Source organism: Callospermophilus lateralis, chromosome 18, assembly GCF_048772815.1.
Source record: "Callospermophilus lateralis isolate mCalLat2 chromosome 18, mCalLat2.hap1, whole genome shotgun sequence".
In the NCBI taxonomy this organism is placed as follows: Eukaryota; Metazoa; Chordata; class Mammalia; order Rodentia; family Sciuridae; genus Callospermophilus; species Callospermophilus lateralis.
Genome location: NC_135322.1, coordinates 53,583,789 through 53,599,277, shown reverse-complemented (window position 1 = coordinate 53,599,277; position 15,489 = coordinate 53,583,789). Strand labels below are relative to the sequence as shown.

At 39.5% G+C, this 15,489-nt stretch overlaps 1 protein-coding gene across 6 annotated transcripts in view; it reads right to left on the bottom strand.

The window, feature by feature from the left end:
• Znf821 (zinc finger protein 821) overlaps positions 1 to 15,489 on the bottom strand; it is a 20,921-nt gene extending 5,432 nt beyond the window's left edge. Inside the window, exons 1-6 of one of the 6 annotated variants that reach the window (XM_076839549.2) lie at positions 15,252 to 15,489; positions 14,528 to 14,590; positions 13,286 to 13,400; positions 11,663 to 11,779; positions 2,792 to 2,917; positions 155 to 300 (exon numbers count right to left, since the gene is read on the bottom strand). In XM_076839549.2, coding sequence (XP_076695664.1) covers positions 155 to 300; positions 2,792 to 2,917; positions 11,663 to 11,702 — 312 coding nt within the window. In that variant the 5' untranslated portion in view covers positions 11,703 to 11,779; positions 13,286 to 13,400; positions 14,528 to 14,590; positions 15,252 to 15,489. Of the gene's footprint in view, positions 1 to 154; positions 301 to 2,791; positions 2,918 to 11,662; positions 11,780 to 13,285; positions 13,401 to 14,527; positions 14,591 to 15,251 lie in introns of those variants that run through there. The other 5 variants (XM_076839550.2, XM_076839552.2, XM_076839551.2 and 2 more) reach the window with 5 other exon arrangements.

Below are 15,489 nucleotides of genomic sequence, written 5' to 3'. Positions count from 1 at the left end.
CTGTGTAGGAGGTGTGGGCTCCCATGCCATGAGAGAAGAGACATAGGAAGGCCTGGGAGACTGGAAGAGGCAAGACTGTGACACGTGGGTGAGAAACATCAGGGCAAAGTATAAGGGTAGGGCTTTCCTGGACTTAGGAGCCATTTTCACTTGCCTCATGCTCTACTACTTCTTTCCCACCAACAGGATGCTCTGCATTTTCTAACTCTTTTTCCACTTTGACCACCCCGCCATCTTCCTCTGATGTGTGGGAAGAGACTTCATCTTGTGTGGTCTCCTCTTCATCACCCTCACTGTCACCTGGAACACATAAACTGGTCACTTGTTCTGATTTTTTTGCAGAAATACATCCTGAGCTGCTGTCCACCTAGAGCTTACATATATAATGGAAAACATTTTCAGATCTTTTGTAGTAGAGTTTGTTATCAGTTAACAAATAAAGTTTGTTGCATACAAAATTATGATTAAGTGGAAAGCAGCTATCACTGTTATTTATTATGCCACATGTACACTAAAGAGAAAACCTGAGGTAAAACTGTATTGGAGAATAGTCATAAAAATAATGCTTCTTATGCATGGTTCTCAAATATCTGACACTTCAATTCACACTTCCCCAACCACCTCACACTGAGCTCATTCCCACAACCCATCACCTCTGACTTACCAACACTTCTCACTGATTTTATTACTTACTTTTCTCCATAAACCTCTGCACAGTTTCTCCATGGTGTCACTGACTATTCTACTGTGAGCCACACTCATTTGTTCCCAATAAATCCCAAGACACACTTAAAGAAACACCAGCAAGTTTTTTTTTTTTTTCTCTTATATCAGTACGTAGGCTGTAGTAAATTAGTTAAAAATGATGTCACTTTGTAGGGAAAGGCCTCTTTCCTTTGAAAAATCAGTACAACAACCAACCTCAGGCAGTGTGGTACCCAACTCACTGTGTTCTTACTCCCCTAATGACACAGCAGTCTAAGCTGAATAATATGTTTCTGTTGGGTATTATTATTATTATTATTATTATTATTATCTGATGGATAGCTAAATGCATTTAGTTGAAGGAATGTGCCGTCCTTTACTTTATAATGAAATACCATTTCTTATGACTTGATTAAGAATTGAGCCTGTTTTAGTATTGGAGGCAGTATGTGGCTGTGGAGAGGTCCACCCATGGCTGGGTAATCTGTAAGATTTATATGAGCTGATTTCTTTCTCTATTACTTATAAAATAGAAAAAAGATGATAAAAACAAAAACAAATGGAATTTTTTCAAAAAGGAAAAAAAGTAGTAGTGGCTTGAAGGTCACAAGGAAGAGGAAGCCAAGCCTAGAGAAGCTATCAAACTCTAGCCCTCACCCAATCCCACAGATCTCAGACTCCTGGGCCTGATGTGAGGAGAGAGAAATACACTAGGCTCTCTGCATCTGCAGTGAGACTCAAATTTCCTTGATTAACAGTACTACTTGTCTTCTATTATCCCTTACATAATTTTTAAATCCACCATTGTCTGGGCAATGCCAATTCCATTTCCTTTCTTCATGAGAAGATTTAACCAGATCATCTGCTAGTAGTTACATATGTTGTGTTAGATACACCAGTCAGTTGGTGGACTAGATCTGACCCTGGAAAGGCAGTTTAAATCATACTATATTTTCTCACCAGCTTCCTACTTGGTACTTTGAATACTTGTAGGCTTAGTCTAAGACAATGTTGTATCAAATACACTTTTGTAATTTATCCATTATCTAAATAGTCTACCAGAAAGATTAAAAAAAAAAAAAAAAAGAAGAAGAAAGAAAGAAAGAAAAAGGAAAGGTGTGTTGTCTACAGGGAATGTGCAAGTTTTCCACAGTGGAGACCTATTAGACTCTGGTAGATGTTGTTATTCTTACCTGTTACTTGGGAAACTGGTGAGTCCCATAGATTTTTGGAAATTTGGGACTCATATTTCTATACATAAGTGATTTTTAATTGCTAAATTATTTTTGTGGTTGTTGTTGCTTAATGATTAGTTTGGGGAAAATCGTAGTTCCTACAAGTTGCTGAACTCTCTCCCTCTTTGTTCTCCCTAGTCTCAAATGGAGAGAAATCAGAAATGTTTCTCTGAATTGATATTTACAAATGACCAATATCTAGTGGATGAGATCAGGACAGTGTGGAAATCTTCCTAGGAAATAACACATCTCAAAATGTGTCTGTTCAGGCAGGCTATGAACAGACAAACCATGAGGCTCAACTTGTGAGAGCCTATCTTTTCCATCTCCTAACCACAGAGATCTACCAAGAGCTTTGGTATAGGAAGATCTGGACTTCAGCATTTTATGTGTTGCATAATCCCATTACTAAACAAACCTATAAAACATTAAAACTGGAACCTCAAGCAAAAATTCATCAATGCCACACTTACGTTTTATTAATTATAAATAAACAGATCTTCGGAAACAGGGATTTTTTTCTTTTCATTTGACTTAACCTAGGAACTACTTGAACACTAATTATTCCTATGTCTCTATCACAACCATCACAAACCTATCTGTGTATGGCTATGGTCTGTGCCAAGTACTGTAGTCCAAGAGTTAAAAATAAATATAATGCCAAATCTGTCCTCTCTCTCTGAATAAGCATATGTTCATACATCTTAGAAGCCTTTTAGGGACTCTGAGGATCCACATATCTCCTTCTTTGTATCTTCCTCCCAACCCCCATGCATAATCCCCAGAGCACACACACTCTGATAATTCTTCTCCCATTGCCCTGAGTCATTACCAGAAGGTGCAGAACTCACTGCTACTGGAGTCCTGATCTCTTAGTTGTTGGATAGCTTGTCGCTGACTGCCAAGGTCTCCAGGAAAATCAGTTTTCATCATCGCCTGGCGGGCTTGCTCTTCTAGCCCAGCAAATACTTGATCCCCTGGTGGTCACAAGGAAAAATAGTCAGGCCACCAGCTGGGCAGCACATCCCCAGGCAAGCTGGTTGGAAGGTCAGACCATTCAAAGATAGGAGACAGGCAGGTACCCTGTGGTGGGGTCATTCATCTCCAAGTCAGCTTGCTGCCTCCAACAGCTTCTGGGCACAGCTGTTCTTCCTGGGCAGTAAGCCAGATGCTCTAGAAAGCATCGCTTACTTTTCTTAAATCCCCTATTCTTGACTCTTCAAAAGGTGATCAATTGGTATTTTGTAAATTAACTGCAGAATCTCAATTCCATTTACAACCTTCCATCAGATTGGGGAGATAGAAGCAAAAGCAGCAAAATGATGGGATGAAAACAGGGCAGTAAATCTGGGTAAAATCTCTACACCTTAAATTACTTGCATTATAGTCCTCACTCAGTGTCTACCTTGGACTATAATCAAGTGCTTCAAATAATTCTTCTTATTAAATTTCTCTAATCACATCTTTCAGACACTCTCCTTCCAACACATGTTCTATAAATTCTTTCTTGACTTTCTTTCTAATGCCTATCAGAATTGCCATGAGAAAATCAACTGACTGAATACTGGACAAGAAGGAGAACAACATATGAACTAATTTCTGCTGAAGAAAAACTTCCTGAAACATGCCAACTAGTTTATAACAAATAATATTTATCTAGTCTTCTTGGGCCAATGCGGTTAGGATGGTTTTTTTTTGGTATGCAGTACCCCCAATCCCTGGACCTTTCCTTGACTTTGCATTTCCTTCTGATGAACTCTGCCTGGGATCCATGTACTTACTGAAAAGGTTAACATTTCACATTCTTTGATTTCCAGGAGACCAGGCATAAGGAGAATAGAGCATTGGGTTTCCCTAGGTTTCCATTATCTCAGATGGAAATTACTGTCCCTACTCCTCAGCAGCAAGAGGGAATAATAGAAAGCCAAAGTGAAACCTGTGACAAGTGAAACCTGTGACAATAAACCATGCTCTTTCTTACTAAAGAGAGAAAGAAAAATAAATAGACTCGGCTCTGAGACAATACAATAATGCGAAAGGAAGAAACTAGTGAGTTAATGTGTGCTACTAGTTCTTGGGTAGTGAAAAGAATGATGTGGGGCAGGCTTCATGTGATATACTTTGTCTTTCATTCAGCAAATATTCTTGAGTAAGAATAAGAACTGAACATCAATTATGGTGACTATTTGACATTTGTTAGTTCCAGACTCTATTTTACATGCTATGTGGTAGCTCTATGTTACAGGCTGTGTGGCAGGTATTACTACATATATTATACATATAATATATACGTAATATATAGTTGTAGTTGGACACAATACCTTTATTTATTTTTATGTGGTGCTGAGGATTGAACCCAGGGCCTCACAAGTGTGAGGTGAGTGCTCTACTGCTGAACCATAACCCCAGCCCCATATATTCATATTTTTAACAATACATTACATTTTTATATTAATAATAATAATAATATTTTGTACCAGGGATTGAACCCAGGAGCACTTTACCACTGAGCCACATCCCATCCATGACTACTATCTATATTTTACTAAGGAGAAAACAAAGGTCTACAGTGAAATCAAGTATTCAAACCCAGATCTGTGCTTAGAATGGTGCAAGGCCCTATGTTCAATATTCTCCTCAGCATGGGGTAGGGGTTAGGGAGTAAGCTAGTGATGGTCAGGAAAAAAACCTTCTCTAATGTCCCTTTTTTTTGATGGAGTGAACCCAAGGCTTTGCTCATGTTAAGCACATGTTCCATCCCCTAATGTCCATATTTTTAAACTGCTTTCTAGTAGAGATATTAAGTTCAAGGTTAGAAGGTTCATCAAAGTGGTTTTGCTGAAAACAAACACTGGTGTATGTGTGGCTCTGATCCTAGTATTGATGTTATCTTCATACCGTGAGAAATTAATACATACAACTCAAATGTCAAAATAATGTTTTTAGGACCAGTATATGAGAAAGGAAAAATGATGGTTCTGATACCACGTTGACTTACCATGCATGGATTAGAGTAACCGACATTATGGCAATTATGACTCATCCTGTGGGTGGGAATGGAGGTGGATAGTGTTAAAGTGTACTTGTAGCTACACAGTGCTCAAGTAAGAAAAAAAATAAGTTGATTTAAGTTCACCTTCACCAAATCTAAGGTGACATACCGAATATAATTCACTGTTAGAGAAAGACAAAATGAATTCTGTATTAGAGTGTTTCCTCTTCCCTCTTTGCAAAAGTGAAACATTTAATTTCTCCATGTTAGTTTTACTGAAACCACAGGACCTTGGCCAACTGGCAGTCACTGAATTCTGGCATGCTTTTAGATCTAGGGACCATGAGCAGATATGGTACTATGGAATAAGTTATGTACGAGGCATATAATTATCAAGGGCAAACATTTCTTATCAGTGATACTTCTGGTCACTAAAGAAACCTAGTCAGAAATCAGTAGGTTTATTAAATGCTAAGAATGGCTGGGCATGGTGGCACTTGCCTGTAATTCCTAGCTACTCTGGAGTTGAGGCAGGAGGATCACAAGTTCAAGGCCAGCATGGGCAACTTTTATCTCAAAATAAAATTAAAAAGAGCTGGGGATGTAGATTAGTGGTACAGCACTTGCCTAGCATGTACAAGACCCTGGGTTCAATTCTCAGTATTAAAAAAAAAAAAAAAAAAGCAAAGAATAAACAATACGGAGCTGGGGTTGTAGCTCATCGGTGGAGCGCTTACCTAGCACGTGTGAGGCCCGGGGTTCAATTCTTATCACCACATAATAAATAAAATAAAGGTATTGTGTCCAACTACAATTAAAAATAAATATTAAAAAAAAAGAATGAACAATACATTTTCTCCTTTTCACAGTAGAGAATTACCATTGGATCAGTAGAAAGATATCTAAAAGGATGTGTACTTTTCAGGAGTCATGAATTCAGCTACTCTTTATCAATATGAACTCAAAATTTATTTTTGCCTACTGATGTTGTCTAAATACTTCGGCCTTCATACATCAGAGAGGAGTCTATTCAGTACAATTTCCCTATCTAAGGCTCCTGCTGGCAATCTCACCTAGGATAATTGAGATAAATCAATTCTGTCCCTCTTTTTTGGCAATTTGGAAAGAAACACTGCACTTTTATTCTATTATTGACTTGGGGAAAAAAAGCTAAGGTTACTGTTATTCCTCAAAGTTATTCCTACTTTAAACATCACCATAAAGTAAAATATAAAAAAAAATTTAAAAACACATCATTGGAAAAAATAAATAGATTATCTTCTGGTAGCTTTTATCTAAGCTCTGGCTCTGATTCCCTAGAATTATCCTTGCATAAAAAAATAGTGAGATATGCTAAAACTATGTCCTGTTAATGCAAGTACAATGTGACCCATAGAGATATTAGTGATTAACAAGTGTTATAGAGTTGTCTGATTTTATAATATAGAATTATTTTTTCATTCTTGAAACTGTTGGAGTAAGTTAAAAAAATATCCTCTGGTTTCTAGATATTAATGTAGAGCATGTATTGTATTGTAAAAGAATGTATTGTTCATTCTTTTTTTTTAATATTTATTTTTAATTGTAGTTGGACACAATACCTTTATTTAATAAGATGGCATCTTATTAAATGTGGGTATTTATTTGCCTGTTAATATTTGGGTTCCATAATAAAAAGCAAATAAAAATCTCCCTTTTTTCTTTGATATGAAATCAAAATACTGTTTGTTTTGGATTTGGCTAAGGTTCTGGAGACCAGATAAGAAAGAGGCCATGCAAGCCACTTTGGAGAACAAAGTGGTTTCTTGCCACTTTTGAGGCAAGAAGACTGAGATGAAATCATTAGAAAGGAAAAATATTTTATAATTCTCTTTTTTGGGTCCTTGGTATTCTAATATGTTATACATGATGGCAGAATGCAAAATTCATTTCATATTACACATATAGAGCACAATCCTTCAAGACACTGGTTGTACACAAATATTTTCACACCATTTGTGTCCTATACATGTACTTAGGATAATAATGTCTAACTCATTCCACCATCATTCCTACCGACTTGCCCCCTCCTTTCCCCTCCCTCCCCTTTGCCCTAACTAAAGTTCCTTCATTTCTCCCAAGCTCCCCACCCCTAGTTGCCATTATGTGTCTGCATCCTCATATCAAAGAAAACAATTGGCCTTTGTTTGGCTAACTTCATTTAGCAATATATTTTTTCAATTTCCTCCATTTACCTGAAAATGCCATGATTTTATTCTCTTTTAATGCTGAGTAATGTTCCATTGTGTATATATAACAAAGTTTCCCTATCCATTCATCTACTGAAGGACATCTAGTTGGTTCCATGATTTAGCCATTGTGAATTGTGCTCCTACAAACATTGATATGGCTGTGTCCCTGTAGTATGCTGTTTTTAAGTCCTTTGGGTATAAACTGAGGAGTGGGATAGCTGGGTCAAATGGTGGTTCCATTCCCAGCTTTCCAAGAAATCTCCATACTGCTTTCCATATTGGCTGCACCAATTTGCAGTCCCACCAGCAATGTATGAGTGTGCCTTTTTCAGCACATCCTCACCAACACTTATTGTTGTTTGTATTCTTAATAACTGCCATTCTGACTGGAGTGAGATGAAATCTTAGAGTAGTTTTGATTTGCATTTCTCTAATTGCTAGAGATGTTGAACATTTTTTTCATATATTTGTTGATTGATTGTATATCTCTTCCGAGAAGTATCTGTTCAGTTCCTTGGCCCGTTTATTGATTAGGTCCTTGGTACAATTTTTAAAAATGGAATTTCAGGCTGACTGAAATTAAGTAAAGCAGCTAAAACATATTCTCTAAGAGAGCAGATGTCAGCTTCAGAGAAAAGGAGCTAGTCCTGGGAGTGAGGAGCTTAGGAGTTCATTTCTAGATGACAGTCTTATTTGTAACCCAGAAAACATTTGGCCTTTGTTTTTTGGGGATTGGCTTGCTTCACTTAGCATATATTTTCCAACTTCATCTATTTACCTGCAAATGCCATGATTTTATTTTCTTTTAATGCTGAGTAATGTTCCATTGTGTATAATACCAAAGTTATCACGTTGGGAACATAGCCATTACCACACAAGAATGCTTACAGAATGAAGGAAGACAAAACAAGCTGTGCTTTTTAGAAAAGACCTTAAAGCCTTTTATTCTTCCTTCTCTGTGAAAAGCTTTCAATTGAAGTTAAAGGTTTCTAGTCTCTGATGTATCTTGTAATCTGAAAGCAAAAGTTTCTTAAATAAAAGAAATTTTCCTTTACTTAGTGGTTTGCTTGGATCAAACACACTAAATATAAGTGTTAAGGGACTATATTTTCAACCTCTCTAGAAACAGTTAACAGAAATTTGTTCTCAGAAGGAGGTGAGATGGGAAGGAAATAGGGGGAAAGATATAAATAGATCTTTTAAGCCATCAGTAGTTTCTCCATAACTAATAATTCTGGGCTTTTATTCCAAAAGCTTTGCATTGGCCTCTATTATTGAAGCAAGTAGGCTAAACACAAGTCTGTCTGGATGTTTCTGGGGAAGGATCATGCCAGTAATTTAGATATAAAAACAGTCCTGAGGAAAACCAAGGGAGTGCCAAAGCAGCCTGTTCATTGGCTTCTAAAGTGGATCTGACAAATGTTGCTGGGCTACGGCAGTGGGATTCTTAATATATCCCTTTAGGCGTGTTTTAGCTTCATGCCACATAACTTCTTTCCAGAAGGCAGATGTAATGAAGCTCAGCCACTACTCTGCTCAAGTGCTGATTGGCTTTGACATTTAAGCAAAGCTTCTGCAGAATTTCCTGTCTCCCAGACCTTGAGTCCATTCCATTTACTTTAAATAAACAAGCATCATTAAGTTCAATAAATATGACTGGTTCCATTTCACAAGGTGATAGGAGACTCAAGTCATCAGAAAACTAAAATTTCCTATTTCTGTTTGCTATTATTGTTATGGCCAATGAGAAAGTGATCTATTGAAAAGGTTAGGGTCAGCTTTAGTCCCTAAAATAATAAATAAACAGAAGATCTTAGGAAACCAGCAAATCTGTTTCTTGTCTTCTTTGGTCAAGCTAAGTCAATCACCTGAAAAGCCCTCCCAGCTCCCTGCCTAAATGTATCACTGAAAACAGCCCCTTCCTGGGGGGTTTAATTGCAGCTGAATGTTTGTGTTCACAGCCCCACAGTAAAGGCCCTTTTAATATTCACCATTGAAGAACCTGCAAAGTCCCATTCACTCCATAAACAGTATAATGTTCACTTGCTTGACTCTGGTAGCTGTGTTTCTGCACCTATAGACATGTGATACTATCCCCTCCTCCCTGGCTTATTGGACAATGTATTTTTCAACTCCAATAAAAGTACCAGCTCATCTCAGTTTTAATTAACTATCATGGAAAGAGATGCAATTGATGGATATATAGTACATGGACACAGACATAGGCCATAAAAGTCTTTGCTAGCTCCCCTGTCCTTACTATAATCCTGCCATCATTCCACCAGCTACTTTTCCTCAAATCTAAGAAGTCTTTCTGGCTTAGGCTGGGCATAGTGGCATATGCCTGTAATTCCAGCTACGCAGGAGGCTGAAGCAGGAGGATCGTAAGTTTGAGGACAGCTTGGGCAACTTCATGAGACCCTATCTCAAAATAAAAAGGGCTGGAGTAGGGCTGGGCATATAGTTCAGTTTGTAGAGTGCTTGCCTCGCATGCACAAGGCCATGGGTTTGATCTCCAGCACCAAAATAAAGAAACAAACAGATAAATAAATAAAATAAAAAGAGCTGGGGATATAGCTCATTGGTAGAGTGTTTACTTAGCATGTGCAAGGCCCTAGGTACCTCCAAAAAAAAAAAGGAGTAAGCAGTGTCTTTGGACACGTAAGTTTTATGGGTGAACACTCAATCCTACAATTGCCTTACTTGGAAACCCATATCTCCACTAAGGGTAACCTACCTGCCCTGACTTGTGTTCTATGTGTCTTATCAATACTCATCTTCAACCAGAGAGAAGGCAAACCCCCTGAGCCTGTTGTGAATGACCTATCCTATAGACACTTCAGTTCAGGTTATCTCCCTTGACCATCTTCACATTCAGGTACACTGCATCTTACTATTTTAGCAGCAAATTCTATATTGTTCCTAACCATTCACCTTCACATTAGCAGCCAAGCACATCTACTTATTTCAAAATACACTTCTGGAAGCATGCAACTGATTACATTTTATACAACTTTCCCAGAACTTAAATAGAAGAATGATCATGTAGAGAGATTTGCTACCCTAATGACATTAATATGTCAAAGCCATCTTAATTCCTCTATTCAACTATTTTCTCTCCTACTCTTGAAACTACCCAGAAAGATAAGTACATAGTGCCTGACATACAATGTCTTTAATTAAATTAGTTTTAGTTCTTTTTGGGGGCTTATTTTGTCTTAAAATCTTTCATATTTTTTACCTCTGAATTCTTTTCAGATATTGTTATACTTTACTCAATCAGTCCTCCTTAATCTGTTTCTTATATGATAATTTGAGTGAGAATGCTTATCCCCCTACATTACAGAAAAATGGCTAATTATCAAAAATGTACATAGATATTAATATTAATAAGGCACTTTCCTGAACATTCTTTATGAGCAGTGCTAGAAATAGAGATACATATGGCAGAGGGACACACATGGCATACAGTCCCTGCCCTCCAGAAGTTTACAATCTAATGTCACATATAATATACATATGAAACTGTTGAGAAACAACACAAAGCCATAGCACATGCCTGGTCTTCCTGTTTTTAATCTCTCCCTCATGTGATCCATCCCACACACTACTTCATACTATCAAAACATTGCACTCTAAATGTCACTCTACACTCTCCCTGTTTAAAAACCCTTGGTAACTTCTGACGGTCCACAGAATGAAGTCTGAACTTGGTCTCATGTTCAGACCTCCCCAATGTAAACATCTCTAACTTCATGTCCTCTGACTTCTGGACAAAAGAAGCTTCTGCTTTATGAAAAGTCTCCTTATCCTCTGAATCTATCATGTGCATTCCTTCTTGTATCTTTACGCACATCATTCTCCCTACCCAATTTTCCCTTTCTCTTTTTCAACCTATTTTCTCCCTCTAAGGTCCAGTTTAAGTTCATGGCCTAGGGCCTCCTTGCTATTTTAGTCAACAGAATTCTCTTAACATCCCTTCTCTTAATTTGTATAGTACATATGGTATACAGCATCCCTATTTGGTATTTAACCTATACTAATGTTGTATTTTTATATTATGTGTATATGTATAAGAGGCTACATTACAGTTTATTTTGTTTTACAGTCCTAACATCTATATCCTATAACTATTTATTAATGTTAATGCTAAGGATAAATCAAACACATATACCCCAAGTAAGTTTCTAACATCTCATCCACTAACCTGACATATTTAAAAAAATATGTTTTTGTAGTTGTAGATGAACAGTATGACTTCATTTTATTTTTTATTTTAATGTAGTGCTGAGGATCAAATCCAGTGCTTCACACATGCTAGGTAATCACGCTGCCACTGAGCTACAGCCCCAGCCCATGACATATTTTAAATCCACATATCCAAAACCTTTAACCCTTTCTTAACTAATTAGTGTGAGTTGCTCTCCCTAAATTCTGATTACTCTTTCATTCCCTCCTTCAACATCCCCAGATTCTGGAATACAAAGCCCAATACTCACAGTGAACTTTATTTGGATTTGTCTGTTTCCGACGGGACATGTTTCCCTAATCCAAGAGCTCTGGCCTTTCCCAGTTTCACGACTGGATATATTATTTCCTCCTTGCCAGCTGCTAAGCTATAATAAAAAAGGATATTGTTAGCACATGTCATCTTTGTTTTAAAAAAAATACAAAATTAAAAGACAAAAAGACTTTTAAAAGTAGTTCCTAAGCATATAAAGCTCACCCATCACAATAAATAATTGAACTAATGAAAGAGAGAAGTGAATAAATCTCTACCATAATATCAAGGTCCACCATAATGTCAAGGTCCAAGAAATTTAAAAGGAGATTCCTTCAGATGACTTAGAGAATTTTACTCTAAATCCATCTGTGGAATTCAGAATCCTGTTAAGTGATCATGATCATAGGAGAGAAAAGGATGCAAAATTCAGGCAAAAAGATTAGAAGTATTGTAAGCTCAAAAGGATAAGTCCTATGGATGTGAAAGGAAGCAAAAGAAGCCAGAGTGTGGCAGCTCATTTGTCACATGCCCACTGGAAGTCAAGTCCTGCAATCTGCATGAATGGGAGCCTCTAGACTTTTTTTTTTTTTTTTTTTAAGTTATCTCGCAAGCCGGGCGTGGTGGTACACACCTGTAATCCAGCAGCTCAGGAGTCTGAGACAGGAGAATCGAGAGCTTGAAGCCAGCCTCAGCAATGACAAAGCATTAAGCAACTCAGTGAGACCCTATCTCTAAATAAAATACAAAACAGGGCTGGGGATGTGACTTAGTGATTGAGTGCCCTGAGCTCAATCCCTGGTACCCCCCACCCCACAAAAGAGAAGTTATCTTGCCTAGAGATAACAAAAGCATCATATCCCTGTGAGACAGAAAAGTCTCAATGAAAACAACATGAGAAAAAGAGCCTCTATTTAGTGATACAGGATAGTGCTGAGCACCATGGATGACAGGACACTAAAGCAAATCAAACTTCCAATGCTAAAGACTGGCTCTCACCAGAAGAGCCAAATGCCACCCACATTGCTGAGTACTGATTCAATTTCCCAATGTGGAACCCAAACCTGGTCCTGCTCCCATGTTCTGGAGAGGTGGGCAAAGCTAATAACCTTAGAGCCTTTTTCAATTTCCACTCTGTGTAGCAGAGACCAGTGGGAGGAACACAGAAAAGCTCCCTTGGTAAGAAGTGCTGCAAAGACATGCATCTGCCCTGCTTATATGGAAAGGGACAGATACTTAATTCAGGAAGATCCTGGTTTACTACAAGAAAGACTGGCCCAGTATATGCATTGTAGAGAATCTAAATGGATTAGTAGCAGAAGCTATGGCATTTTCTTTGAAAGAGTGAATAAATGATATTTTAAAAAATTATCTTTCCTACCAAAGACACAAATATGGATCTGGTCACCCAAGTTTTCTTTCAGTGCCTGCCTTCTCAAATTGTACTCTTACATAAAAATATAGAATTGTACTTTATTGTCTTTAGAGGAATGATGAGAGACTACTACTAGCTGTCCTTAGCACTCCAGTTAATGAAGACCTGCCTCATATTATGCCAACTAACTCTTCTACATAGTGAGAAAGGACTTCAAACCTGTAATCAGATCCTGCCTCCCCTTACCAAAAGAAAGAAACCGCAAATGGCAAAGACAGGCCTCCACAGGAAGTGGCAAAGGAAGCAGCTTTCAGGCAGTCTTCTATCATATCTGCATATCAAACACAGTTCTTTTTCAGACCTTTAATTAAAAAAAAAAAAAAAGAAAAGAAAAACTCCAAATGTATACAGTAAAAACCAATTATAATTATTTAGAGGGTAGTATGCTGATATCTGCTACTAATAATATGTATTCTCTAAGTTTTGTATATATCATTTCTAATCAAGTAGTTAGTTATTCATGGAAGCAATGAATGAATATCACTTCAGATCTTTTCCTTTATGTCTCTGGAATCACAAAGAGGAGAGTTAAATGAAATGCAGGTTGTCTGTTCTAAAATAGATGCCTGTATTGTATAAACAAAAAAATGGAATCTTGACTAATCTATATTTTCTCCCTCATCAAGATCAGAAATTGAAATTGTGAGATAAAGGTAATAAGGTCTCTTCTGAAGGAATGCCAAATAAATTGAATCTGGCTCAATTCAGATAATCTTGGCAAGACAACAGTTCAATACAAAAGCTACAAGGTGCAAGAGATGAGTATCTGCATATTTAAATAGTGTCCATTGCCTCTCACAGTCCTCCTAGTGGCCTAATGGGGAAGTGACCAGATGGTACCCCATGGGACTTCACACCTGAGGGATGGAGGGAAAATAAGCAAATGCTCTCCCCTCTCATAAAACAAAACAAAGCTACAATAACAAAAACATCCACCAAAAAAGTTCTGTAGAGTCATGGACTCTTGAAAATAAATATGGAAATAAATAAACGGCACTGAAAGGACACTCCTGACCACAGCAAGATTTCAGAGGTTAGGCAAGTGTTTTATAGGAGGTAAAAGCTAATAAAAACCCATGGACAGGTTACTCTAAAGGTCATTCATTGCGTTTTACATCCAATTTCCAAGCCCAAATCTGAAACTAAATCCAAAACATAAATGGAGAGCTGCCAGAACATCTGGAAACTGGAATGGGAAGAAAGATAAACCGAGGTTCAGGTATACAAGGGATTCTATTTTAAAAGGAGAGCAGCTTTTTTCCTCTTTAGAGCGACTTTGTGTCTTCCGGAGGGTGCGACAGCTCCCCTTATCACGGTCTCTGCTCTCCCACAGGTGTTAGATTGCAATTTCCAGGGCACACCACAGGTTTAACAAGGGAGTGGGTAAGGATGCAATGCCAGTCTTAAGAAAAGAGGGTGCACTCCCACCTCCTGCTCTGGTGCAGTTCCCACGGAGCAAAGTAAACTCGCCTGAATCCAAGTGACGTGTATCTGCCAAAAAGGAGAGGGCAAGAAAGCTGTTCACGCAGCTGCTTCGCTGTTCCCAGGTGACCCACGGGTCGGATAAGGAGCGTGTGTATGATCAGCTGAGATATTCCCTACGGCTTTTTCAAGCACGAGCATAGGTAAATTTCCAGGAATTACAAACAAGAGCCAGAGGTCTTCTGAAGCGGCTCAGACAAACCCTCAGACAACACAGTCGGCTCCAAAATCTAAATTTAGAAGCTCTCTGCAAGACCGAGACTCCGGCACTAACACCCCGGGGTCGGCACTCCCACGCTATCCTCCCCTCCCCCAGCTCCACCCAAGCCTGTCAGACGCCGGGGCCGCCCTGGTTGTACCCGGCCAGAACGCGGCCTGGCACCCGCCGCAGGCTGACCGGGGGCCCTTGCAGGGAGGGCGGTGGCGCGGACGACCCCGCGCCGGGGACCGCTGAGGGACAAAAAGAGGAACTGCCGGGGTGCGGCCGCCGGGAGGGCTGCTGGACCAAAGGGAGGGGTGAGCCCTGCTGCTCCCGCCCCTCAGGCCACAAGGAGCCCCCGACCCCCTCCCCAGACGCAGACAAAAGGACCAACAGCCAGCGGCCCACAGTGGGCGAGGAGCCCCTGCATCCTCGGCCGGGCCCCGAGGAAGGACGCGGGGGCCTCTTTACCCGGCGCGTCGGCGCTCGGCTGCGCTCAGGGTCCCTGGGCCCCGCCTCCGGACAGACGGACCGCCGGACAATGGGCTCCGGGCCGCAGCTCCGGCCAGCTGGGCCCGGGCTCTCCAGGACCCGGCCGCGGCGGGGCGAGGGCGGCTTCGAGCCGAACCGGTGGCGGGGAGCCGAGGGGCGGCGCTGCAGACGGACAAAGCCAACGGCAGACAGACGGACGGAGGGGGAAAAAGATGGC